The sequence below is a fragment of the Hypomesus nipponensis genome, chromosome 4 (assembly GCF_054491055.1).
Source record: "Hypomesus nipponensis isolate SF chromosome 4, ASM5449105v1, whole genome shotgun sequence".
Lineage (NCBI taxonomy): Eukaryota > Metazoa > Chordata > Actinopteri > Osmeriformes > Osmeridae > Hypomesus > Hypomesus nipponensis.
In genome coordinates this window covers 9,487,501-9,514,027 of record NC_140364.1, presented here as the reverse complement: position 1 = coordinate 9,514,027, position 26,527 = coordinate 9,487,501, and the positions used below count along the sequence as shown (strand labels likewise).

The 26,527-nt window shown below is 44.5% G+C and overlaps 4 protein-coding genes across 6 annotated transcripts in view; 3 read left to right on the top strand and 1 right to left on the bottom strand.

Annotated features, from left to right (window-relative positions):
* The window catches only part of ext1c (exostoses (multiple) 1c), a 34,905-nt gene extending 25,568 nt beyond the window's left edge, over window positions 1-9,337 (top strand). Inside the window, exons 3-12 of the mRNA XM_084696288.1 lie at window positions 3,103-3,196; window positions 5,460-5,567; window positions 6,343-6,462; window positions 6,880-7,012; window positions 7,199-7,317; window positions 7,492-7,587; window positions 7,922-8,008; window positions 8,123-8,283; window positions 8,412-8,583; window positions 8,688-9,337. Coding sequence (XP_084552414.1) covers window positions 3,103-3,196; window positions 5,460-5,567; window positions 6,343-6,462; window positions 6,880-7,012; window positions 7,199-7,317; window positions 7,492-7,587; window positions 7,922-8,008; window positions 8,123-8,283; window positions 8,412-8,583; window positions 8,688-8,873 — 1,276 coding nt within the window. The 3' untranslated portion in view covers window positions 8,874-9,337. The remainder of the gene's footprint in view (window positions 1-3,102; window positions 3,197-5,459; window positions 5,568-6,342; window positions 6,463-6,879; window positions 7,013-7,198; window positions 7,318-7,491; window positions 7,588-7,921; window positions 8,009-8,122; window positions 8,284-8,411; window positions 8,584-8,687) is intronic.
* A 131-nt stretch (window positions 9,338-9,468) lies between these two features.
* LOC146295411 (mediator of RNA polymerase II transcription subunit 30) lies at window positions 9,469-15,105 on the bottom strand. Of its 3 annotated transcripts, XM_084696284.1 has the most exons (6): window positions 14,948-15,105; window positions 14,485-14,658; window positions 11,370-11,621; window positions 10,814-10,972; window positions 10,588-10,677; window positions 9,469-10,349 (listed from the first exon to the last, which is right to left on the bottom strand). In XM_084696284.1, exons 3-6 carry the CDS (start codon window positions 11,595-11,597, stop codon window positions 10,254-10,256), a joined length of 573 nt encoding a protein of 190 aa, XP_084552410.1. In that variant the 5' UTR covers window positions 11,598-11,621; window positions 14,485-14,658; window positions 14,948-15,105; the 3' UTR covers window positions 9,469-10,253. The 3 variants fall into 3 exon arrangements, with proteins under 3 accessions (XP_084552410.1, XP_084552413.1, XP_084552412.1); XM_084696287.1 differs by lacking the exons at window positions 14,485-14,658; window positions 14,948-15,105 and adding an exon at window positions 12,836-13,692; XM_084696286.1 differs by lacking the exons at window positions 14,485-14,658; window positions 14,948-15,105 and adding an exon at window positions 12,183-12,340.
* On the top strand, window positions 12,584-14,476 carry LOC146295412 (sialidase-3-like). Its single transcript, XM_084696283.1, has 2 exons — window positions 12,584-12,928; window positions 13,077-14,476. The coding sequence occupies exons 1-2, from the start codon at window positions 12,716-12,718 to the stop codon at window positions 14,055-14,057; spliced, it is 1,194 nt and encodes a 397-aa protein (XP_084552409.1). The 5' UTR covers window positions 12,584-12,715; the 3' UTR covers window positions 14,058-14,476.
* A 3,089-nt stretch (window positions 15,106-18,194) lies between the features above and the next one.
* Window positions 18,195-20,097, top strand: LOC146295410 (uncharacterized). Its single transcript, XM_084696282.1, has 2 exons — window positions 18,195-18,254; window positions 19,506-20,097. Exons 1-2 carry the CDS (start codon window positions 18,195-18,197, stop codon window positions 19,977-19,979), a joined length of 534 nt encoding a protein of 177 aa, XP_084552408.1. The 3' UTR covers window positions 19,980-20,097.
* The last annotated feature ends 6,430 nt before the right edge of the window (window positions 20,098-26,527 follow it).

The window sequence follows — 26,527 nt, the reverse complement described above, 5'->3', positions numbered from 1 at the left end:
TCTCTCTCTCTCTCTCTCTCTCTCTCTCTCTCTCTCTCTCTCTCTCTCTCGCTCTCTCGCTCTCTCTCTCTCTCTCTCTCTCTCTCTCTCTCTCTCTCTCTCTCTCTCTCTCTTTCTGTCTCTCTCTCTGTTAGTTTAATGTAATAAGATACGAATAAGAAGTCTTTATTCCTCCACAAGCTGAAACCCGAACTGTGTATTAAGTCCTCCATCTCTCTCTTCCTGTCCTCTGTCTCTCTCCACCTCTCCCTCTATCACTTCCTTTCTCCTTGTTCTGTCCATGTATTTATCCCCCCCCCTTTCTGTCTCTCCCAATCTCTGTCGGACTCTACCCAAAGCCTGCAGACAGCACCAAGTCTGTGACTCTCTCTCTCTCTCCATCGCTTTCTCCCAACCACCTTCCTCGCTCCGGACAGCTGAGACAGCTGGCCACATCCTGTGTTCCCTTTCTACCCTCCCTCCCTCCCGCCCTCCGCCCCGCCCCTCCCCACCCTCCGACCTCCTCCAAAACTCTCCTCCTCCTCCGCCCTTTCTCTTTGGCCCACTGCGGGATAGTTGTGGGCCGCCCTTTAGGCTGTGCCCATAGTTCATTTAGTATGGGGATACATTCTGACTTCCTGTCTTCAATCACACAATATTCAATATGACCTGATCTTCTACAGCATCACGGGGATGCACTTTGACAGTTTTAATACTGTGGTACACTGTGGGTGTTGACGGATGTTATTTCATGTGTGTGTGCTCGCTGAGGTGAACAGAGCACACACTGTATCGACAGTGGCCACTTAACACTATTGTACCATGACAGCTAATCCATATACCTCGTCCCAAGCCGCACACACACACACACACACACACACAGACACACACACAGTCTATTGACATCTGACCTTTGCGCATAATGGGGTGGGGATCTACAGACCAGCCGCTGCTGTCCATCAGAAACCAGGCCCCTCCCTTCTCCCTTCCCTCTGGTCGATAGTGTTTCCTTCGCCAGCCCATCAGCGTTTTGCACAGAGACCTGCGATTGGAAGGGGAGAGGGATGTCGAGGGGGAGGGAGCAAGGCTTAACAGCAGCAGAATGAGAAAAGAATGAAAGAGAGAGAGGGGCTGGAAACAGGTAGATAGAAAAGAGAGAGAGATCTCGGAAGACAATGCAAGTATAGGTGAACTCAGGTGACTGTCTCTTTCTCTCTGTCTCTCCCTAAGGCACGCACATACACACGCACATACACACGCACACACACGCACATAGATGGACACATATTTGTCGATTAGGCAAGCTTACAGATCGAGTGAGTCAGGGTGCACCAGACTACATGACATTTGTATTAAGCATCTCAGCCTCAGCTGTGTGTGTGTGTGTATGTATGTGTGTGTGTACGTGTCTGACTGCTTGCGTGTGTGTGTCGCCTCTCATGCGTGATTAGATCCTCTTTTCCTCCAACATGGATTTCTTTCCTATTTGATGTTTAATATTTAACAACTTCTGTCCCTCCGGGACACAGAAGATCAGAGCCAAGCAGAAGAGTTTCTCAAGAGTCTGCAGCACTCACACACACACACACACACGTGTGTAGACAGTGATAATGCATGGATTTATCTACAGTATATGGCTGTTATGGCAGAATAATCCACACACACACACACACACACACACGTGGGTACCTTACAAAACATCCATTCAGGCACATCATGCTTACATTCTCTTAAACGATTGGCTATAGTCTCATGCTACAGTACATTACAGTAAAATTGGAGGAGATCACACTACCACACAGTCACACTCATGGAATGAGACAGAACGAGAGAGAGAGCAAGAGAGGGAGGGAGGGAAGACATAAGAAGGGAGTAGAGTTCATTTGAGGGGAAAGCCAGCGGGACAGTTAGTTGAGAGGGAATTGAACAGCAGTCATTTGTTGGAAAACAAACTGCTGATAAATGATGTAGTTGCTCCGTGCCTTTAAGAAAAGTTGCTCATTAAAAAAGCGGCAGCAGACAAATCAGCTGGCTGGCCCGGAGAGGCAGGAAGCAGGGCAGCATCTCTTCACGCTGGGGGTTCTAGACACAGACAAGAGTGGCTACAACAATCTTTTACACTCTCTCTCACTCACACACACGATGCAGTTTCAGCAGTAATGGTTAAGGTCTGTCAACAGGTGGAAAAACAGCAACAACAACATAGTCGTTTAGTTTATGTAAAACAATGGTGCCTTTTATTCCCCTGCCTCTAGTGTGTGTGTGTGTGTGTGTGTGTGTGTGGGAGTCAGAGACTTCTTGGAAATAAGCCTGTGCCGGGGATGTATAATGGGAGTGTATATTTTCTATACAGTACAACAGTACACAATGTGGTACCCATTCAAAACACCACATACCAAAATCCTTATCAATGTCTACATCTACAATACATGATTCCAACGATAGAGAGAGAGACCAGAGAGACCAGAGAAACAAAAAAGAAACAAAAAACAAGGAGAGACCATTGCACAGAGAAAATAGGAAGAGAGATCAGGGCACAGAGAAATGGACCAGACAGGTACCTTAGAGAAACCAAGGAAACAAAGGGAGAGGCCAGAGGAAGGGGGCTGGATGCTGGACGTGTGAATACTGTGTATGCAACAGTAGACAGTAGACATGCAGGGGAGATTAATGACCCCCATATTTCACACCAACGCCTCACGGAAGCACGGAAGCACGGAAGCACGGAAACAAGCTACAACACACACACACACACACACACACACAATGAGGACAGAAACCTTGCTATAACACCACATGTAATTGGTTTTCTGTGTGTTTGCTGAATTGTTATAGTTCTGAATAATCTTCATATACCATAAGTCCTTTGTTCAGCTTCATTTCTTCAGACAGTTGGGGAGAGAGAAACAGAAAGGCAGTACCTTGGTGGCACGCACTCTCAACCAGAGAGCCACTGGCCAGGACACCACTTCCATCCCAGGGCAATCACAGTGATAGTTACATTAACTGTACTGCTGCTGTTCCTTTGTTGAAATAGGAGGTTTCAACTGCTTTCTGTGCCAGAATAGGCAAGGTAAGGTACTAGAAGTAATTATCTTTCTTTCTGTCTCTCTCCTCTGTCAGGTTTGACTACCAGGAGCTGCTCCACAACTCCACCTTCTGTCTGGTGCCCCGAGGACGACGCCTGGGGTCCTTCCGCTTCCTGGAGTCTCTACAGGTACACACATACACACACACCACATACAAACACTCACCACACACACATCACACACACACTCACAATTTCTCTCAAGGGTCTGAGAGTGAAAGTGAAAGGTCCGGAAGCTTCTATAGGGGTGCCAGCCTGACACACTGCTGAATGGACAAAACCTCTCAACACAAGGCTTGGCAGCCACACTCTCCTGCACTACTAACTCACTCCTCCACACTATCAATCTTTGTCTCTCTCTCTCTCATTCTCTGTATCTCTTTCTATTTTCTCTTTCTACTTTCTGAGTCTTTGGGTTTTCCATTCAGTTCACTTTAAGATTTGCAAGATCTTTTTTTCTTTCCCTGCCAACCAAGCCCACAAAAGAACTGGCAATTACCCGTGTGGTAGGAAACTGACTGCCAGCTTTCCAATGTGCATGCACCCACACACACACAAACACACACACACACATACACACACACACACACATACATACATACACACACATACAGCATCCCAATACCTCTCTCTCATCATCTCTTAACCAGAGCAACCTAAAAACAACAGACACATATGCCCACATGCTGAGCACCTCTGATAACCAGGCAGGGGAATACATTAGACAGTCAGCCTGTTACAAAGCACCCTAGAGGGGGTGGGGGAGGGCAATTAAGCAAGCCCCAGGCCTCCCCTTGTTTATGGAGGCCTTGTCATTCTGGCTGTGACCCTGTTACCTGGAGCTGTACATGGGCTCTGTTTGTGTGAGTGCATCTGTTTGTGTCATGCCTATGTGGGTTTGCACATGTGTGAGTGTGTGTTCCTGGGTGTCCTGTAGCCAGTCTGGTGTCTGATGAAACACTGAAGCGTCTCAGCGCCAGAGGGAGAAGACTGTTTGATCTCTGACTGGAGACGCCTCTCTCTCTCTCTCTCTCTCTCTCTCTCTCTCTCTCTCTCTCTCTCTCTCTCTCTCTCTCTCTCTCTCTCTCTCTCTCTCTCTCTCTCTCTCTCTCTCTCTCTCTCCCTCCTTCCCTTCATCTCTCTCTCTCTCTCCCTCCCTCCTCCTCTTTCTCTCCCTCTCTCTGTCAGTCTCTCTCTCCTTTCCCTCCCTCTCTTTCCATCTCTCTCTCTCTCACCAGTGATTTAATTAGAAAATAATATGAAACACTGAAAAAAATATGAACTCATCACCACTCAGACCACAGTCTTGGAGGAAGGGAGCGAGGGAACGATGGAGGGATCTAAAAAAGAAAAGTAGAACAACATCAAAAAGCTGTCAGTAAACAAGGGGATATGCAACATCAAACTCATCTTCAATAAGGCATGAAGGCCCCCTCCCCCAGCCCCCCTCGTTCTCGTATTCCTGTATCTCCCTTCCTCCCTCTACCTCCCTCTCATGCACACGCAAGCACTGACAATCCCCCACCCCCTCCTTTCTCCCACTCTCCCCCATCCTCTCTACTGAAAGTGTTTACTTATTCCTCTATCACTCTCTCTCCTTACCCTTTTATGCTCTCCTCACAGTGTACTTAATTAGCGGACTAGGTTTCCACTCAGTGTGAGTGTATGTGTGTGTGAGTGTATGTGTGTGTGTGTGTACGTGTGTGTGTATCTCAAGGGCCCCTTGGACCTTCTGGGTCTGGAGAGATATGAGCTCTGACTCATTCAGCCTCCCAAGAGTTTCATACACACACCACACACACATGCACACAAGCATACACTATTATATACACTGGCAAGCACACACACATGCATGCACACACACCAACACAGTCACACCCATAAGTAAGTAAGTAAGTAAGTAAGTAAGTAAGTAAGTAAGTAAATTGTATTTATAAAGCACACTCTAACACAGCAAGGCTGACCGAGGTTGGATTTAAAAACAGACAATGAAGGAGCCTGCCTGATAGAAAGGGAAAGTTGATTCCACAGCCCAGGACCAGCAACTGCAAAGGCACTATCACCTGGATGTATACAGCATGACCGGGGAGTGTATAAAAGTATCTTGTCTGCAGACCTCAGTGACCTAATGGGTGCGTGTGATTGTAAGAGGTCCGAGATATACACACATGCAGATACAGACACACTTAGAGAACACGTCCATGAACAATGAGACCTTTCTTAGTTGCCCCATCAAAGAGCTTGCTATGATGTCGTTTTTATAAACTCAGATTAGCATTTGAAGACTATCCTGTTGATCCAATACTGAGACAACAAGGATCATTTGGATATCCTACCTACTGATTCATTTCCTTGTGTGTGTGTGTGTGTGCGCATATGTGTGTGCATACAGGCTGCCTGTATACCGGTGTTGCTCAGCAACGGCTGGGAGCTGCCCTTCTCTGATGTCATCCAGTGGAATCAGGCTGTCATCGAAGGAGATGAGAGACTACTGCTGCAGGTAACACGCACACACACACGCTCATTAATTTACATGCAGACAGACATTTACATACACATGTACACATAGGCCTGCTTTTACACACCCTCACTCAGTTACACTCACACACACAGAACCGGTACACACATGCACACACACTCGCACACTTTTGTTCCACCAGTATACCACAGAGCTTGGATCAATTCCCTTTGAAGTCTGTCAAGGCTGGAACTGAATTGACATTCCACTAACTGAAAGGAAGCCCTAAAAACACAAGGGATTTTTTCACACCTTGACAGAATTGGCTAAATTGAAATGTAATTTACTCAAACAAACACACACACACTCACACCACAGGTCTTGTCAGGGGTTAAGGATGTGGAAATTGAGTTTTGAGGGGCATAAGATAGCAGATATGTTAGGTTAACAGGTCCAATCAGACATCAGACAGTTGATGAATTAGTGAGAGGTGAACATCGACAGAGAAAGAGGGATAGAGGAGGAGGTCCCATGACAGCAGGCCAAGACAGACTGTTACCAAGGTCAAATGAGAACCACTCCCAGGCTGACGTGTGGAGCTGGCAGGGTTAATGGGGTGTTTAGATCTCTGGTAAATCTGGTGAATCTTAATCAGACCCTCACTGGAGTAGCTGGGTGTAGGAAGGGGATGTATAGGATGTTACTGGATGTCTCGATTAAGTATTCTAAATACCTGTCTGTCTGTCTGTCTGTTTGCCTTCCTGTTTGTCTGCCTTCTTGTCTGTTTGCCTGCCTGCCTGCCTGTCTATCTGTCCAGGTTCCGTCCACAGTGCGAGCAGTTGGGAATGAGCGAGTGCTGGCTCTGAGACAGCGGACCCAGATTCTGTGGGAAGCCTACTTCTCTTCTGTGGACAAAATAGTCCTCACCACTCTGGAGGTGAGCACACACACACATGTGTGTGACAGACATACATTTAATGTAATACACACACACATAGACGGACACACACACAAACATAAAAGCCCACACACAAGCACAGACAGACACACACTTCCATATACACACTAACATGAACATATTCATGACAGGACACACAGACCCCACTGGATGTGGGTGATAAGCAGCTTAGTAGTGAGGGGTCGTTTACCCTCAGGTTTGTGTTTGGGATAAGGCTGGTTAGAATTACATTTACTGTCCCTATATATCCTACACTGACACCTAGTGTCCGGGATTGGGAAATGCATGCCAGTTATGCGATAGCGAGAAATAAACACAGTAGATTGGAAGTTGCAATCGGGATATTTCTCTTATGTCCTTTTTCTCTCATCAATCCTTCCTCTCTCCCTCCTGCAGATCATAAAGGACCGTGTGTTCTCCCATGTATCCAGGAACAGGTACATGTGGAACTCTCTACCAGGGGGGCTGCTGGTGTTACCAGAGTACTCCACACACCTGGCCCATTTCCCCTTCTTCTACCTGAACCTGGGTATGGAACTTACACACGCACGTAGCCTAGAAGACAAAACTACATCTAACCTCTTGTCCCTTATCCCAAATTCTTAACCCTTAACACCCTACCAGTAAATAACTCTATCCAATTATTTTGCTGAAGTTAAACATTGTATCACTTAAATCTTTTTGTTCTCTTTTTTTTATTTGCATTCTTCTGTAGGAGTGAGTCCAGGTCAGGAGTTCACTGCTGTCATTCACGCTGTGACTCCATTGGTTTCTCAGTCTCAACCAATCATGAAGCTGCTCCAGGTGGTCTCCAAGTCTAAGTACTGCTCACAGGTTCGTTCCGGAACATCCGCTGAGCTTGGCGGTGAACGTGTTGAGCGGAGACAATCAACCTTAAATGTAGACACATCCAAAGGCGTGCGTCTGTCTGATTCGAGCGTATTTAATGACTTTTTTATGGTGTTTATTTGCATGTGGTGTTACACCCCTCCCCTTCCCCCCTTCCAGATCATCATCCTGTGGAACAGTGAGAAGCCAGCCCCCCACAGGACTAAATGGCCCCCCATGCCTGTGCCCCTCATTGTGACAGACGGCAGGAGGAAGGTGAGTGAAAACGTCAACTAGGAAACCAGCTGTGTGACAATCTGTCTGTCTGTCTCTAGCTATTAACCACAGGCAAATTCAAATAAGCTTGACTGACTGGCATGACTTCCTTCCTTTTCTTGTGACTTCAATCTCTTCTGTTTACCCACTCGCTTTCTCTTTCTCCCTCAAACTTACAAAACCTACTCAGGCCAGGAAAGTGGCAGACTCGTTTGTCACTTGTTCTTCTTCGCCAAGTAACTCTCATTCCCTTCAGTTAGGAAGCAAGCTTGATGACATTACTGAAATCAACCTCTCTCTCTTTCCCTCTCTCTCTCCTTCTCTCTTCTCCCAGACGACCAGCAGGTTCCTGCCTAATGCAGCCATAGAGACAGACGCAGTGCTGAGTCTGGATGAAGACACAGTCTTGCTGACAAGTGAAGTACGTCTGCGCTTGTGTGTGCATGATGTTCATGTGTTTGTCTATCGCATCCAGTAACCAGTCATACCGGTCCCAACGGTAAACTGTAAAATGGGTGAACTCTGCCCCCTGCAGGTGAACTTTGCCTTCCTGGTGTGGCGTAGCTTCCCTGACCGCATCGTGGGCTACCCCCCCAGGAGCCACTTCTGGGACCCCCTGAAGCACGCTTGGGGGTACACCTCCAAGTGGACCAACGACTACTCCATCGTCCTGACCGGAGCAGCCTTCTACCACAGGTGACACACTGGAGATGGAGATGGAGGATTTGTGCATGTGTGACATTCCAGGGACCTGCATCGAGCAGTCTGACTGCAAATAGTGTCACCTGAAAGTGATATATTTTTCTCTCTTTCTTTCCCTCCAGGTACTACCATCACCTGTTCACCCACTACCTGCCACCTTCGCTGCGAGCGCTAGTGGACCGCACCTCCAACTGCGAGGACATCCTCATGAACTTTCTGGTGTCCTCCGTCACACACTTGCCCCCTATCAAGGTGGCCCAGAGGAAGCAGTACAAGGAGTTGCCCAGCCCCCAGGTTGGCACGCACGCACGCACGCACACACACACACACACACACAGTGAAAATCAGAAGGTGAATGTATTTGTATCTTAAGAGATCTCCTGTACCTCTTCTCCCAGGGTACAAAGGGTCTGCCCTGGACCAACCCAGAGCACTTCAGCCAACGTCAGGAGTGCGTCAACACCTTCGCCAGCTGGTTTGGATACATGCCCCTGGTCCACTCCCAGTTCAGACTGGACCCAGTGCTGTTCAAAGACCAGGTGTCCGTCCTTCGCAAGAAATACAAGGACCTGGAAAGGGCCTGAGGGCAGCCCGAGGGACGGATGCAGCGCCAGGGAGGTGTGGAGATCCAGTGCAGTGTGTGAATGATGGACAGAAGGAAAGATGGAGGGATAGACAATGTGTGGCGCAGACTGGTCTGCAGCCCAGAGAAATGGAAAGGGGAACCAGTACCAGAAGTCAGAAGAAAACCCCACCTCCATGGAGTCAGGGAAGACCACCTATTGGTTGACGACATGTTTAGGGGCCTCTGAGAGGCCTTATGATTGGCTCTCTGCTGAAAGTAGACGTTCTCCATAGGACAAGGCCAAATATGGGTGTTCTTCCCGTGGCTGTTCCTATAGAAGAAGCAGCACCTTGTATCAAGAGGTCTCTGAGAGAAAGCCCATGTTTCCAGTCAAGTACTGGATGACTGGAGGATCTACATTCAGATGGTTCATTTCATATCAAAGTTGTAACCCTTAAGACCAATAAAATCATTTCTAAGTGTTATTGTGTAAGTGTAATTTGGATACTGTGGAATTACATCTGTAACAATTTATTTTCTCTTGTCCATTTCACACATTCAAAAAATGCATCTTAAAGTTCTTGTGAAATGAGGATGAGACATGCAGAAGCTGGTTTTACAGTGTAATTTTGTAGAGAAAACATTTTTTATTTTGTAGAAAAAGACATCTGCTTTTGCTGTCACTTCACGTGCAATGCTCCGCCCCTTAAGGCCAACAGGTGTGTATTAAGGAAGCAACTCTTGACATACAAATGTGTTCGCCTAGTCTCTCAAGAACACACACACACACAATATAGGACATATACTCACATACACACACACACCACCTGAGATAACTAGCTGCCATGTTTCAAATTCAAGCTCAGAGCTTTTTAACTACTAGGTAAATACCAGGTGAGAAAACAAGTGTTTACACATAGGAAGTGTGTACTAGAGATCAGTTACCATGTTATATCAGGTGCCACGGCTCAGTGCTTGGATTCAGAATAGACAGTACATGATAGTCATATAGCCTAGAGTCTCAAAGTTGGAGCGAACACATGAAGAAACTGAGATACAACACAATTCATTTTGATATCCAATATTTTGTAGAGAAAGAAAAAACAACTTTGAAGTGGGGAAAAAACTAAACAAATATTCCCATAAATTCAGTTCCTGAATGCATTGTCTCTTTTGACCAGCAACATCTGGTCAAGGCTAGCAGTCTCTTCTAAAGAAGAATAGATCCCTCCCCCACAGTGTCAGAGTGGTCCTGAACCCCTATTGGACAGCACCAAAAAGTGAGGCGATGGGGGAAGAGCCTCAGACAGATTCTAACCCACAACTCTGGTCTGAAGGGGAAACTATCATGAAGTGCAGTCGGGGAAGGGGGGGGGTGACATTACTTTTGGTTGTGATGTCATTTCCTGAGTGTCAGCATGGCATTGACGTCCCATAGTAGGTTCCTCATCTGGTCCATCAGGATCTTCATCTCCTGGTTCTTTTGCCTCACCTTCTGCAAAGAACACAAGATGACCACTCAAGAGATTAGGAAAAGCCTACATCTTTGTGACTAATCAGAAACATGTTAGTTTGGTTGTTAAAATATTTTTCCTCAAAATGTTCATGGTAGATCCATTTCAAGATTCAGAGATAATGTTGACTGTACAGTCTTCAGGATTTGGGAGAAACATGGTTATGGTGAACTGATGTGACCCAGACAACAATGAGATGCCAAGGAAATAGACACTAACCTCTAGAACTTCCCGTCTCTCCAAGTTCACAGCTGGATTGCAGGCCTCTACTTTAACCAGAGGGATCTCGTCTCCCATATACGGCACCAACTGAGGTACAACAGACAGCACTCACTGCAGATGGAACACTGGCTTAATCTTAATAAAATGGATACTCATACAAAGAAAGATGTGTTCCACAACGGTACAAGCAAATCTAACCACACAGTCGTTCATGACCCCTCACCTCGGTGGGGTCTTCCTGTAGGTCGGAGGTCATCTCCACACAGCGTTCATACAGGAGGCGGAGCTTGCGGAAGAGCAGTGCCAGCTGGCGCAGGTGTTCCTGGAGCTTACCGAAGCGGTCCTGGTAGGCAGCCTGGCTCTGGTTCACACCATTAGGGAGCTGAAGAGGGAGAAGACATGAGGAGGTAGGATAAGCACCTGTGAAGAGTTGAGTGGAACAGAATCCACAGCCTACTAAGGGCTACTCCATAGCCTACTATCATGACTATGTTTAGCTTGTGTTCTGCTCCTCTCTCTTGCCAACCGTCTCTGGAGGAGGGGATCCCTCTCTGAATTGCTCCTCCCAAGGTTTCTTCCATTTTTTCTCCCGTTGGGAGTTTTTCTGGGAGTTTTTCGATGTCTTCCTTGAGGGTTTAGGTTGGTTGAGGGGCAGTTCTATGGGCGTATGTGAAGCCCTCTGTGACATGCTTGCGTGTAAAAAGGGCTATACAAATACATTTGATTTGATTTAAGGGGAGGAAAGAAAGGCACGCAGTTGATGCAGTCCATCATGATACCTGTGTGGCCCGGGTGATCTGGAAGATCTCCATGGTGCGTGTGACAATGTCCTGGACGGTCTCCTGGCCGATCCGACACAGGAAGACTGGAGAGATCTCCCTCAGAGCCCCCTGGGCAGGCATGGGGGTCTGGCCAGGGACTGAGGCTGGGCCGGTGGGCAGGTGGGATTGCAGCTGGCCAGGTAGACCAGCAAGACCTGGCCCTTTCTGAGGCATGGAGGCTGACATTCAACAGGCTAGGCTGGCAGATCCCTATGGTTAGAGGAAGGGAGAGTTTTTGAATGCAGAGGAAATACAATTTTAGAATGAGTTCATTTCAAATAAAAATTGTTTGAGTAACACGATATAAAAAAGCCTATATGGGTAAGCACCCAACTACTTTTACGTAAGATCCGTATATGTTTATTGTATGCACCTCCTCTCACAGTAAATTCCTTGTTTGAGTGAACTTACATGACGAATACAACTATTTGGATTCTGAACTTCATTACAAGGCCCTTGTTTCATTACAAGGCCCTTGTAATGAAGTTCAGAATCCAAATGGTCAGATCAGAGATCTCCACCTGGGAGATCATTTTCAAATCATCAGTACCAAGCTGGTCAATCCGGTTAACAAATACATTACCGTCGTGGTAGTTATGTCCAATCAAACATGTATTATTATCTATATTAATCATTATAATGAACGATAAAATCAGCTATAATACTGTAGTTAATCGAATAAGCTACTTTAACATTGGGGGACAATAGCCTACAAAAAAGAGACAAGAAGGAGCAAAGTAGCTAGATGGCTAGAGCTAACGTCATACTTACGGTGAAAAGTCCTTTGAAAGTTACTGTAAGCTGTTCCGTCAGTTGATTAAATATTTTAGTTAACCACTGTAGCTTGCGTAAGGTTTAAGAAACGTCTCATTCAAACCGGCTAGCAAAAGCACATCAGAGAACCTTTGACAACATCCACCACGCTAGTCCTGGCTACGTCACTTCCTGGTCGTTCTTAAGTTTTTTCCCCTAGGAGGCGACAGAGAAGAGCCAAGACTCGAACGTTTCATCTCGACTTTAAGATTTGTTTGTGCTTGCTTTTACCAATGTTACGGAACAGAAAATTAAAATTATCTATGATTGCATTGAGGTTTAAGATAAACCAGATAAATCGTGGTATGAACAAAGATTATAGAAGCACTAAAGTATGAATCACTGATGAACACGTCCTTGCAGAACATATCTTACAAGGCGTGGGTTTGAGATACTCCTGCACACAGGCTATAAAAATAGCAATACCCTTTGACCAAGCTATTAGTATTTATCAGTTAAAGGTGAAAATCTCTACTGAGTTGGAATCAACAATGGGCAACAAACCATCGAAGACGGTTCTGCAACCTGAGAAAACAGCAGTGTTTAAGCCAGAGTCAGGAGCAGTTTACAGGATCCCATCTCTCATCTATCTGAAAGAAACACACACATACCTAGCCTTTGCGGAAAAACGGAATTCCAAAACTGACGAGGATGCCAAATGCCTTGTGATGAGCAGAGGGACAGGTCAAAGTGGATCAATCCAGGTGAGGAGCTCCAATTTCCCCATCATCGCAGCATGGTCTCAAGGTTTGAGTAAAAGTAGTAACATGACTTTATGAGGTGACTGTTCATCTTTTACTATGTTGTCATTTATCATACTGTATGCTATTACTTGTTTAACCACCACTGTAGTGGTCCAAGGTTGAGGAGCTGACATCAGCATCTTTACCACACTACCGCACCATGAACCCTTGTCCCGTCTTTGAGCGGAACACCAAATCTCTCTTCCTGTTCTTCATCTGCGTCCTCGGCAACACATCAGAGTGTTGGCAGATCTTCACGGGCAAGAACAAGGCCCGCCTGTGCTACGTCACCAGCGGTGACTATGGCCAGACCTGGAGCCAGGTGGAGGATGTGACAAACAGCACGATCGGTGACACGGTCAGTGACTGGGCCACATTTGCCGTAGGTCCAGGCCACGGCCTTCAGCTGGAGAGCGGCAGGTTGATCATTCCGACCCACGCACAGTACATCTCCAGACGATGCTGCTCAATCCCGGTCCCGCTGACGGTGAAGCCGTACGCCCTCGCCGTGTACAGCGACGATTACGGCAAGACGTGGCGCATCGGCGAAATGCTTCAGGGTCTTTCGGGCGAGTGTGAGATGGCAGAGATCATCGACCGCGACGGCAGGCATCACGTGTACTGCAACGCCCGCACCACGGGAGGCCACAGAGTGGAGGCCCTGAGTGAGGCAGAAGGGACGTCCTTCGACACGCCCCGCTTGGCACACCAGCTGGTGGAGACGGGAAAGGGTTGCCAGGGAAGCGTTGTTGGGTTCCCTGCCCCGGAGACTGAGGCTGGCAGCAAAGGTGGCACCACCACCCCGTCCCCAGGCAGTGTGACCTGGCTGCTCTACAGCCACCCGACTGACACGTCCATCAGGAGGGATGTCGGAGTCTATCTGAACCGCACCCCCCTGCACAAGTCTGGATGGAGCCGGCCCTGGGTCATCCACTCCGGGCCCAGCGCCTATTCTGACATGGCCTACAATGAGGACGTGAAGAGCTTCGCCTGTTTGCTGGAATGTGGGAAGGATAGTGAACTGGAACAGATCGCCTTTGTGTCGTTTACCCTGAATGATGTCATTGAGAACACTGATAAGAAAAAATAGGACTTATTGTTTTTAAAGGTTGTTTTCCAGTGGTAATCAACTCCCCTCACGTGTCCTTGACATAAAAATCACTTGTGATAAGAGATATGTGATATGAGAGGGATATGAATTGTTCCTACATTAAAAGCTTGAACATTTTAGATTTGTAGATGTTTCTTATTCTAGTCAACTGGACAGGGAAACAAGTTTGATATCAGAGAGATAGTCATTTGTCACTGCTGTATAGTCCTGGAAATCCGACTGTAGGTAGGCTATGAAATGCAGAAAGTATTTAACTTCCACTTGTTGACAACAGAATTATCTTTAAAAACTCTACCTAAATATCAACTTGGACCTTGCCTAGGGTGTTGTCGGGTAATATGTTGAGGTTAATCGGTTCAACATGTCACAATGCCCATGTTTGGCCAACCAATCAATACGTTTTTACCTCTGTAGCAGACCTGTTCATAGTCCTGGACTTTGCTTGTCCTGTTTATTCTGCTCTTGCGGTGCGCTTCTATGTAGAGCTAGACAGGTAGCTAACAATTCATACTCCAGTAATGACAATGCTTGACTTTTCTTAACTGAAGTTTACTGAAGGTTCTTGATGTTTTTTGTAAAACTGAAAATACAACACAAGAATGGAAGCATACATTAGTACACAAACACAATATGACATGCCATCAAAGGAACATGGAAACAAAGCTTACTGCGAATGTATGTAAAACAGAGGAATTCTCTCATTTAGCTAGCTGATACAGATAAGCCTACAGTACAGAGAGGTAGCTACTAAATGCAAGCTGCTTGGAGCGTGTCGTAACAAACACGTTATTGACAGAAATAATGATACAGAACACTTTCCTGTAAATATAAACGTTTACACCAATCATCCACCCTGTACATGTACTTACAGATAAATAGTGTCCAAGCCAAAAACGTAACAAAAAAATAACTACACAGATAAATAGTGTCCAAGCCAAAAACGTAACAAGAAAACAACTACAACAAACGTGAGTTCAGCGGCACGTCTTGCTTTCAACTGGGTAAGTCTTCCATTTCCCGCCAGTGCATCCTAGGTACCAAATACATTCCATAGGGGGCGACACACACTGTACCTCAATGCAAAACTATCCAAACGAACAATGTATGTTTTCAACCTAAATCAAATAAACGAAGGAAGGCAACACGCTGTTCACAAGCATTTCATAATATTCCAGGTATTTTATATGTTATGAGTGCGAGAAAATAAAGTCCTTAGGAATTGTATGAAAGACAAAGTTTAGAAAATCTTCTTATATGATCCTATCAAAAACTTTTTAGGGCCCTCAAGTCTCACGCATTCGCCGAATTTCCAAGACGAAATACGACACCTTGTATTTCTCACGCATTTCAACCATTTCTCACGCTGAGAAGGTATACAATTAATGGACGAGTTAAATGCCAAAACATTGGCAATGTGGTAGATGAGAGACTTAAATCCTCTCATGTAAACTTTCATCCTCCTTCAAACCCCACAAGTGACTGAGAGGTCATAACAGGAGGTCTGAATACCTGTCTAACACGGGTTGAAGAACGAACAATGTTATCAATCAACAGGCCTATCTGTTTGCAGACAGCATTTTGGTACCGTTTTCCCTTGAGGGGGTTTAGTGCTCCAACAGTGACGCACAGATGAAGCTCGTTTGTCTCGCTAGTTAGCTATGCAAATTACCGTTACAGTCACCTTTGCTTATTCCCCAGCGACAGTGTTACTTCAAAGGGACAAAGGTTTTATAACATTGAAAGAAGTTTATGATACAGCCCATAATGTATCCTCCTTTAAACTATTGGCTGCTTGTAACTGTGTAAAAGCAATAAACTTAATAAGATTTAGATTTGATTATGTGCCAGATAAATCATATACTGCCCCTATTTATTGTGGCAGAGAACTGCACCACTGGCAAGGTGGGTTAGTCAGAGGTAAATGTATTACAAGAGATCAGTCCTACATAGGAAACCCCCCTGGACTACCTCCATTTAGAAGACAAATTCTGCATCAAGTCATGTATGATTCCCATTTGGAATGCTCTTTCTCTAAGAGGTACGGTAGCAGTACAGCAGTATCAGACTGATGAAGCAAATCCATTACAGGAGCCACAGTCTTATCTGGGAGACATAAAAGTGACCTGTACCAGGAAATGTGAGCAGGGGTGATAAAAAGAGATGATAAGACTCACAGGCCTCACTTTGTCTATGCGTTCCCTCACTCCTGGTGCCAGGACAGGGTGTTACAGGAAGAAGGTTTGCATCTCAGTGTCCTTGTGGCAGACTGTATCATCTCAGTAGTAGTCAAGCAGTGGTGAACCTAAGGGACAAAGGATTAGTGGAAGATGACTTTACGGATGAAACCAAACTGATTTCCATAAAAACAAAACTCCAAAACATGGACCAAAATTCCAAAATGACATCCTCCCATTATCCCAGGGGGGTGAAACTGTTCACTGTGAATGTGGTGCAAAATGAAAGTGATCCAAGCAAGCATATCTTGTTGTCAATAAAGTACCATGTTGAGGTACAACTACAGTCTCTGGCAAGAACCCTGACCTCCTCAGTAGAGTAATCACAAGAGGAAGTCCAGTATGTTAAGTTAATGTATATATTAAGTCATTATTTTCATTATCTTATGTTATATTAATGTATACATTAAATCATTATATTCATGATCTTCCAAGCATGTGAGGAAAACAAGTAACAAACCTTAGTTAAGTTATTTTAAGGGTGAAAATGTCATCATGCATCTGTGGGACATATCTTTGACATTTGCAAAGCTGAGGTCCAAACTGAAGTTTGCGTGATGAATGTGACAGGACTTAATAGTCCTTTATTCCAGATCGCCTTCATTTACTTCAAAGCAAGTCTTTAAGATCTGCTTCATGTGTTTTCCATGAAATGGAAGTCTTCAATATAGACCTCCCTGCTCCTGTGTGGCGTATTATATTTCAAGAATTGCAAACTCTGGTATCACTGTTTAAATGTCGCAAATACTTAATCTCTGTTTGCATAAAATGTTTACACTGTGACCTCCAAAATCCTGGGTAATGAAGGCAAGTAGTGCTGCCTGAAAAACCTGTTGGTTTTATGGTTTCCTGAGGGCAACTTATGGTTATAGAAAAAACATACAATATATTGATGTAAATGAGTATTCTTTAAACAAAACACATGAGAGAGTTGGTTGGCTTATTCTAGCTTGGAAATCAAAATATTTCTTATCCAATGTACCTTCTGATGCATTTACATTTATTCAGCAGATGCTTTTATCCAAAGCGACTTCCAAGAGAGAGCTTTACAAAAGTGCATAGGTCACTGATCGTAACAACGAGATAGCCCCAAATAGGGTAGCCAAAACATGAGCATACATTGTGAAAAAAACAAATAAGTGCCAAAGGGAGGAACCATAAGAGCATGCAGTTAAACAAGTTACAATTTAACAACATGAACCTCAAAAAGTGCAAGAGTGTACCTGTAGAAAAGCAATCAACAGTAAAACATTTCACATCGAGTATAAGAATTTGATGCCATGAACAATGAAATTGTAATGTATATTAATTGTAAAACTTTAGATCCAGGTGCTTGTAATTAGTGTTTAGGTAGTAAGGCCTTGATATGCTTATTTGCAATAATATGTGTTATTAAGACTATGTAAGAGTCAATAACATGAGTAAGGGTTATGATGAGGGTAATTGAAAGATGAAATAAGTGTTCGTTTATAGGTAATGAGGCCCCTATAAGATGTTTTTATGTATTAACTAGACTTACTAACTGAAGGCTTCATTACATATTAAGGAACACTTGTTACACGCACTCGGATTTAATATATTACTGTGTAACTCAATAATAAGGACAAACATTAATATCAAATATGCATGCTTGAACTAACACTGTGTACACTGTTTCCTCCCACCTCTTTACACATCAGACTTACATTAGCAACTGCTGTCACAGTCCCCAAACCTGGCAGAGATAACTGGCACCAGGCCAGAAAAGTGTGACCGCCCTGCCCCAGACCGACATGGTGGCCAGGGACCTTTACTACCTTAGGGGGAGCAGGGAGGTGGATATATAAGACCAGGCAAAGACCGGGCCTAACCACAGAGGAGCTTGAGAGAACCACCAGCAACCATGTGGAGCTTTGTCCTGCTAGCCTTTGTGACCTTGTTGCCAAGGACTGTGGCCATGGAGGTAGGTGATGACAACCATCCTTACTGGCTAGGATACAGTGCAATAGCATCTATTGGCGAAAGACACTTCTGTAGTGGGCATTTTCTTTACTACAAAAATCTGTATTCATTTAAAATTATTGTTTAATTATATTAAACAATTAATGTAATTTGAATTCATCCTATTTGATTTATGTGTAATGAGTTTAATGATTGATGTGAATATTTTGAAGGGTCAAACCGATGCTACACAACAATATTATTATTGTGAAGCATATTCAATAATTACATATCGATACATTAATTATTTTGAAGGTTTAATACATGAAGTACAAATATTTTATTTGCATGATTGCAGTCTTATTGCAGACAAAGCAGCATAAGAACACCCTAGAGTGTAATTTCTGGTCAAATTAGAGTATGTAATGTATAGTGTGTCGTTAGGTTATGATTAGGTATTATAAACTCAGTGGTTAGATCGGGTCAGGGTAAAGCATTTTACTTATGTGCTTTGGCTAGGGCAAGGCACTGAACGTGGGTGGTCAGGGATTTAATTTGTGTGCTTTGGGTTAGGATTAGGTTTACTAAAGTGTGCTCAAACTCAATCTAAAAACAACGAACCTGTTCATATGAATCATACTCTCTTGCACCCACTCTTTTCTATATTGGCATATCAGAAAACACTTGTTGGAGTGATAGGTCTTATCAGTGGAACCAAAGCAGAAAGTAGGATGAGAGGAGATGAAAGGCAGAGGAGACAGACAGGAAGCACTTACACAAGCCACATCCTCCAGACTGCCAAGTCTGGTTGGGGCAGTGGGCGAGTGCAGCCAGCCGGTTCATGGCGAGCGTGACCTTTCATGGCGAGCGTGACCTTTCATGGCGAGCGTGACCTTTCATGGCGAGCGTGACCTTTCATGGCGAGCGTGACCTTTCATGGCGAGCGTGACCTTTCATGGCTCGACTGTGAGTCATTAATGTCCTTTCTCAGATGAGCCTCGTGTGGTAGCAGTTATCTTTGCCATCGACCACTTAGTGCCCAAGCCAGCGGCAAAAACAAACATGGACAAGGATGTAAAGACACACATACTTGGTTGCCTGACTTGTTTGAGTTCATGAGAAGTGACCGATTTGACATTTTTGGTTTAATGCCTTTATGTACTATTTATTGTACAGTTCGTTGTTTCTGACTATCATGCAGGCATTATCTTACCTATAGTACAAGCGAGGATAAGATGAAAGACAATTAAATATACTCTCTGTTTCTTCACAGACTACTACTGTGACCTCCAACGTCACTGTGACTCCAGATCAGACCCTTACAAACACAACCACACCTCCACCGAACCACTCCTCACAGACCACCAGTGTCTCCTTTACCTCAGTCAACAGCACCACTCTCCATCAATCAACTGGAGTCACACCCAGCAAAAGTAACGTTACCACGGAAACCTTCAACAGCAGCGTGACTCAATACCCCAATAGCACCACAGCAGGTATAGGAACTCCCGCCATCAGAACCAATGCCACTCAATCCACCACCACCACCACCACCACTGGCCACTCCAATGCCCCCTCCTCCCAAGCTTCCCTTTCCCCAAGCAGTGGATACAACCCGACAATCAAAATAGAGGACCCTCCCTCTCGTACAACCCAGCCGTCCACTGGGGGTAGCTCTGCCCTTCTGGGGTCCCTGTACCTCGCCTGGGCTGCTCTGCTCTCCGTCCTCCACCTGATGCTGACGTAGGAGAGACAACAAACTGGCTGTCCCGTCGGAGAGTACTGTTGAGTAGAAGTATGTCATTGCTTCTCATTATTAGTTTTTCCTTCTACGTCCAACTGATCATCTCTCCATGTAGCCTACGTTCATAACATACCAATGTTTGTCTAAACCTATATATATTTCTAATGTAAATGGCCTATTAGCAGCAAATTGTTTAATTTACCATACATAGTTGGTGTCTGAATCAGCAGCATGCTGTATGGAAAAGAGCTATGAAGTGCTTCTGGACTTTCCCCGCAGACACAGAGAGTGCGGAGCTTCTTACCGTACATAAAGAACTGGTTCTGCTAAAGGAAAGACTCAACACATTTAGTATGTGCAAATTCCCATAAACATAAACACTCAAGCAAACAAACTTGTTGATGGGAATGTAAGTCAAATAGGTTTTAATTTTATGATATTTTTTTTTCTTCATAAAGATTAATCCATAAAGATAATTGTCTTCCTAGTAGATCAAGTATTGTATACCTAGTTTATTCAAATTGGTTTTAAATAATGTCTCGAACATGTGATACACCTTTCTGATGAATAGGATCTTGTGTACACACCAAAACAAACACACACACACACACACACACACTGACACACTCTTCACACAGAAACCAGGAACATGTGACAAGGAGTGTCTTGACATGACCAAACAACATTATGCAACAGAATGTACATCATGTTTTATCAGCTCTCAAAGCATTGTTCATATCTAGAAGTCACAACTGGGCATGCTTTACATAGATGATCGTGGCAATTTGCAATTGTATGGGCATATGTAAAGCCCTCTGTGACATTGCTTGTAAATATGGCTGTACAAATCACATTTTATTTGATCTGATGTCTTTACCCTGGGGTAGGGCATTGGGGTCATAGTCAAATTGGTGCTAGGCAGCATGAGTAAAGATAGGGAATCGCTAGAACAATCAGCCAAGGAGGTCCTCAATCAACATTCACGATTCTGAACACTCTCACACATGCACCTTATTTTCAAATATCTGATTGTGGCATCATTTGCAAAAAACAAGAGAAATTAGCTTGGATGAAGTGAAAATATCTCATGCCTTTCTTTTCAGAACACTATGTCCACCAGCTGAAAAGTAATTGATTTACACCAAGTTTAACTAAACAGGTACAGTAGAGAGCATTCTTTGTTGTGTTTTCTAAAGGAAACCCAGATGGATTGCCAGAGACAAGCCTTTAGGGTGTGCAATACAGAGATAGAATTGAACATGTTGCGGAAACCGCATGGATCAATAGACAATCTCAAGCACCATAGAACTGATATTCATCACCCTTTAAAACGTAGAGTGAAAGATTAGGACAGTTATTGAACCAACAAGACAAGGAACAAAGAAAAAAACATAGCTCTCACACATTCACAAATATTCTCTACACCAGGACTGACGTATTGGTCAATGAACTTGTGGTTTGGGCAGTCTGCTCCACTGCAGCTAACTTCCTGGAGGCAGCTTGTGGAAGGCTGAGGGTTATTTGGGTATATTATAAAAGACTCTCTCTCTCTCTCTCTCTCTCTATCTCTCTCTGAGCAGCATACAGACTACAGGGAACTACCTTGCAGCCAGAACAGGACAGACGAGAGCCGAGTCAGCCCAGGATAGATCCAGGAGAACTGAGTTAACCCAGGATAGACCCAGGAGAACTGAGTTAACCCAGGATAGACCCAGGAGAACTGAGTTAACCCAGGATAGACCCAGGACATAAATTGACCTCGTAAAACCTGATTTAACTTCTCCTATCAGATCATCATCTTTTGTCTTTGATATGAAGTACCTGAGTCTGAGTGTCACATTTGCCATCCTGGTTTGTTCCTTTGGACAGGTAATTTTCATTTTCAATAATCATAAATGTTTGATTTGAAGTGTGGATTTGGTTAGCTGAGGTTCTGCTTGGAAAGAATAGGAAAGTGAAAGGGAGTGACCTTTTACCAGAATCAAATCAGAATCCAAAATGATCTGTCAAATATTTTGTCTGAATAACAAAAAGAATGAACATAAAGTTTGAATAAGATTCATGTGCAAGTTAGAGGACAAAAAAATGATCCTTGTCTTTCACACACAGATGCTGCTAGGCAACACGATATCGAAATCCTCTTTAAATAACCCACTGACTGTCCTGTACTTGTGTTTAGAATACCACACCCATGGGGAATTCAACGACCACAAATGCTTCAATGACAACTATGACCACTTCAATGCCTGTCAGTGCTGAAAACACCACCAACACCAACAACACCGCAACAGCAGGGTCGAGCGGCATTTATACAACCCTTAAATCGGAGGGCAGCATTGTTACACACTCCATAAGTCTGTTGTCAGGCACCCTGCTTCTACGTTCTCTGTGGCATTAAGTTCCCACAGAGTATTGGAGTCATATTGACTGTGTATAGGCCATGATACTGACAGTATGAAAACAGAGTTGGGATGAAGTTGGTGTGCCGCCAGAAGAATATCATTCCAGCTTACGTTCAAGCTAAAGTTTTGTCTTACAGCACAGATACTGATATCTGAGAGAGACAGAGAGACAGAGAGAGAGAGAGAGAGAGAGATGGAGAGAGAGAGAGAGAGAGGTACCGAGAGTGAGAGTGGGAGAGAGAGATGAACAACTGGTCTTCTGTTTGTCTTTTCTAATTGCTTGCCTGTCTTCAATCATTGTTGTCTTGCCATGTCTGTTTCATAAGATGCATTCATGTAATTTGTGAAATATCAAACAAAAAAAAGTTTATTTTCAAATGCACCCAAATAAACAGTTTTTGTGCAATAGGAAATGTGATGTACTGTGTTCCTCTTTTTCCTCCAGACCCAACTTCCTGACCACATTTTTTTGTGGGCGGGGAGAAGTTGGGCTGGCAGCCAGGCTACGTCATTACCCCTCGATCACCAAATCCTGCTATAAAGTCTGAGCGCCAAAGAGTCCTTGACGCCTCCATCATTCATTCATAAACAATGCTATTTACTTCCTTTACTGCTCTCTCCTGATTGAAATGCGCCTCGGACACGCCTCAATCTCACTATAATAAATCTCATCAAACGTAATCTGCCCGCTCTTAACTCGTTTCATTTACGTAGTCATCTTTATGATTTGTACAGGAAATGAATCATTGACTGTACAGAAATTTAAATTCCATTACTAGACTTCTTTATCTTGACACAAGACCATTTTCTATCTTTCGGTTATACCAGTTCATTCTGTTCATTGAAACCAAATCATCTCAAAATTCATAATCTAACTTAATCATTTGATTAATATTTACTTCACTTTTCTAAATTCTTAGTAAATATATTTTGCATGTGCCTGTTGACCATTGCTATGATTTGCTCTACAGAATACTGGTTCTTATTTAAATATCAAGTTTCCTTGATTTGCCAGAAGGCAATATTAAGGTGGTGCCCGCTAGATAAAAACATAATTATAATTTAAGTATATATTTTTGTAATAACCACGCTCCCTACACGCTTTTATTTTCAAAGTGTGTATCAGTATTCAGTGGCGGTCCTAGCACATTTGGCTCCCCGGGCAAGTTTTACCCTTACCCCCCACCACACCCTTACCCCCCACCACACCCTTACCCCACTTCACCCCGCCCCACCCCCCCACACCCCGGGACGAAGTTATCTGCCGAGGTCTGGTTTTATCTCCCAATCTCCAGATACTTACTAAAAACCAGAACTCAACTGAACTTACTCACTCGGTTTATGAAGAGACGGACAAAACACTTTCTAAATCACCTACCTCCCCAATTTCTTCTGCCTATAGCCAGCCTGTCAACTACAAACCCCCACGTCCCCTTCAGTAAATTCCCCCTTTATTTGATCCCTTCGTCCTGTGTTTGCACTTCTGCATTTGGGTACACTTATTCTGCTACACCATCATCACACATGGGTAAATAGTGTGCACTAGCTGCACCATCTGGAGCGAGTGCACAAGTTACTAAATATCTCAGTTTAGCTTGAACTATCAGAGTCATAATTAATACTTGACCTCTTTAACTCATTTGGATGGATGTTTAACCATAAAGACAATAGAATCACTTAAGGAACAAGGAACTGGACCACGTATTTTGTATTTCCTTGCATCCAGAGTGGTTGATCTCATTAAAGACCATATATTCCATCTTGGCTTCTTTTCAGACAGGTCCAGTAAGTGGTTTTTATAGCTCCAGTAATGACAATATTAACTACAAGGAAGTAAGTAAAGGTTAAGTCTTCTAGCCATTTATATGTAATATAAATTAATTTCGTATGGTGACCCCAACCCTTACTTTACCTTTTTTATTCTGTTGCCCTGATCTAAATCATTTAGTTAAAAATGAAGGAAGTAATCCGTGTTAAAACTAAACCCCATAAAGTTAGGCAGAAGTTGAACATTTCACATTGATACATGCATGTCATAATATGTGATTAACACGTTTTATGACAAATGGAATGTTACGTGACATGATAGGCTACTGTGTAATACTTTTATCCTGTTGTGAGGATGAAGTCGAAAATATGGTAACCTGATGTGATGAACTAGGGTAGGAGAATCATGGAGATCGACTGTGTGAATACACATAAATCTAGAGAAAGGGGTAACGGCTAGTAGCAGCTCTGTGACAGTGACTACGTTTTTAATGCCAGAGAGGGAATCTGCTGTCTGTTGATGGCGAATCATCTAGTGAAATTCTACTGGAAGGCACTCAAATATGAACCATCAGGCAGTTTTGGTTCTAGACAAATTTAACTGGGAGGGCCAAGGTGGGGCCAGTGTTTAATCAGAGGGGCACATTAAGATGGAAACAAATGATATTTAAACATCAAATACTTTAATTTTGATTTACATTAAAATCATACTCTGGCTCTCCTTCTTCCAGCTCCTCAGCCAGCTCCTCCTCCTCAATACTTTGAGATGTCTCTCTAACGTTTTTATTTTACTGGGGCAAAAAAGGCTGTAATGTCCATTCCTCGTTTCTTGATGACTGCTAGAAGAAGAAAAACAACGTAAACCCCCCCCCCCCACCAAAAAAAACATTTTATTATTCAGTCAGCTCAGGTCAGGCCACAGGGGGACCAGGGACATACAGGGGCACTGGCCTCTCTAGGCCCCTGTGTAAAACCGTCACTGCAATCAGTCAACGTCATGGAAAACCCTTGTCAAACCTGGTCATTGTTATCCTCTTGTGTTTGCTCTGATGTCTTTATTTAGTCAAACATAGATTTGTCATTAACAGAGAAACCTTGAGAGCGAAGGCTTGGACCGAGCTCTTAAAGTCATAAATAGTGAACATTGGCACCTGGTCTGGCAAGGCATCCTAAATACCAGGATAGAGGAACACACATCTGCACACACACACACCACTAGTGCAGGTTCTTCCTGGAATGATAAAGGTGTCCAAGTCCATCTCTACAGCATCTATATAAGAGGACCTTGCCACTGACCAGTAAGTAGACACCATCAGTCAATGCAGCAGGAGGACCATCCAGACTGGAAAGCAGAGCGCACACGCAGTACCTAATACCCCCCCTAAACGCTCTCCCAAACAGCTGCTGCTCTGCTCAGCCCCCAGGACCTCCCTCTTGTCTCCAAAGGAGTCGCAAATCCAGAACCCAGCTTTTCTAAGCAGCGCTCTGTCTCTCAGGACTTCTGTTTCTCCGGTATCCAGTTTGAGAATGAAGGCTCTTGGACTCTGCATGCTGGCCCTCCTGGCTAGCACTATGGCTCAGGTGAGACACACACAAATTCCTTCAGGGATTAAAAATGATGTTACAGCAAAAAATAGGTGCCGGAGTCTGACTAACGGCCTATGCTTCGTGATTTGAGAACCCTCTCCTTGTCATAAAGAATTAGTTGACTTGGGCGGATAGAGACATGCCCTGCTTAAAACCAAACAAGTAGATTTGTTACTCTTTTGGGAGTTTCTAAATTATGTGGTACTTAATTGTCTTACTGCACCATATGGGCCATGCTTTTGATCATTAACTTAACACGTATGTTGTCTGACTGTGGTCTCTTATCTCTCTCTAAAACAGGACAGCTCACCTGCACCTTCCACCGCTGCTCCCACGACCATTACGACACCCGCACCAGCATCCACCTCCACCACTCTGCCTCCTGCCACAACTACCACTACTGCCTCCACCGCTGCCCCCCCAACAACCTCCACCGCTGCCCCCCCAACAACCTCCACAGCTGCCCCCCCAACAACCTCCACCGCTGCCCCCCCAACAACCTCCACCGCTGCCCCCCCAACAACCTCCACAGCTGCCCCCCCAACAACCTCCACCGCTGCCCCCCCAACAACCTCCACAGCTGCCCCCCCAACAACCTCCACCGCTGCCCCCCCAACAACCTCCACCGCTGCCCCCCCAACAACCTCCACAGCTGCCCCCCCAACAACCTCCACCGCTGCCCCCCCAGCAACTTCCACCACTGCCCCCCCAGCAACCTTCACCACTCTCCCATCCACCACGTCCAATGGAGTCAGCCCTGTGGCCAGGGCATCTCTGGTAAGCTCTATGGTGCTT

What these genes read in the sequence shown, in the direction of transcription:
- LOC146295411 (XM_084696284.1), bottom strand. Translation starts at nt 11,597, where the DNA reads ATGTCAGCCTCCATGCCTCAGAAAGGGCCAGGTCTTGCTGGTCTACCT. An exon ending in TACAGGAAGACCCCACCGAG is followed by an intron (nt 10,678 to 10,813) that starts GTGAGGGGTCAT and finishes GTTGTACCTCAG; the next exon opens with TTGGTGCCGTATATGGGAGA. An exon ending in AGAGACGGGAAGTTCTAGAG is followed by an intron (nt 10,350 to 10,587) that starts GTTAGTGTCTAT and finishes TGTTCTTTGCAG; the next exon opens with AAGGTGAGGCAAAAGAACCA.
- LOC146295412 (XM_084696283.1), top strand. Translation starts at nt 12,716, where the DNA reads ATGGGCAACAAACCATCGAAGACGGTTCTGCAACCTGAGAAAACAGCA. An exon ending in GTCAAAGTGGATCAATCCAG is followed by an intron (nt 12,929 to 13,076) that starts GTGAGGAGCTCC and finishes CCACCACTGTAG; the next exon opens with TGGTCCAAGGTTGAGGAGCT.
- LOC146295410 (XM_084696282.1), top strand. Translation starts at nt 18,195, where the DNA reads ATGTGGAGCTTTGTCCTGCTAGCCTTTGTGACCTTGTTGCCAAGGACT. An exon ending in CAAGGACTGTGGCCATGGAG is followed by an intron (nt 18,255 to 19,505) that starts GTAGGTGATGAC and finishes GTTTCTTCACAG; the next exon opens with ACTACTACTGTGACCTCCAA.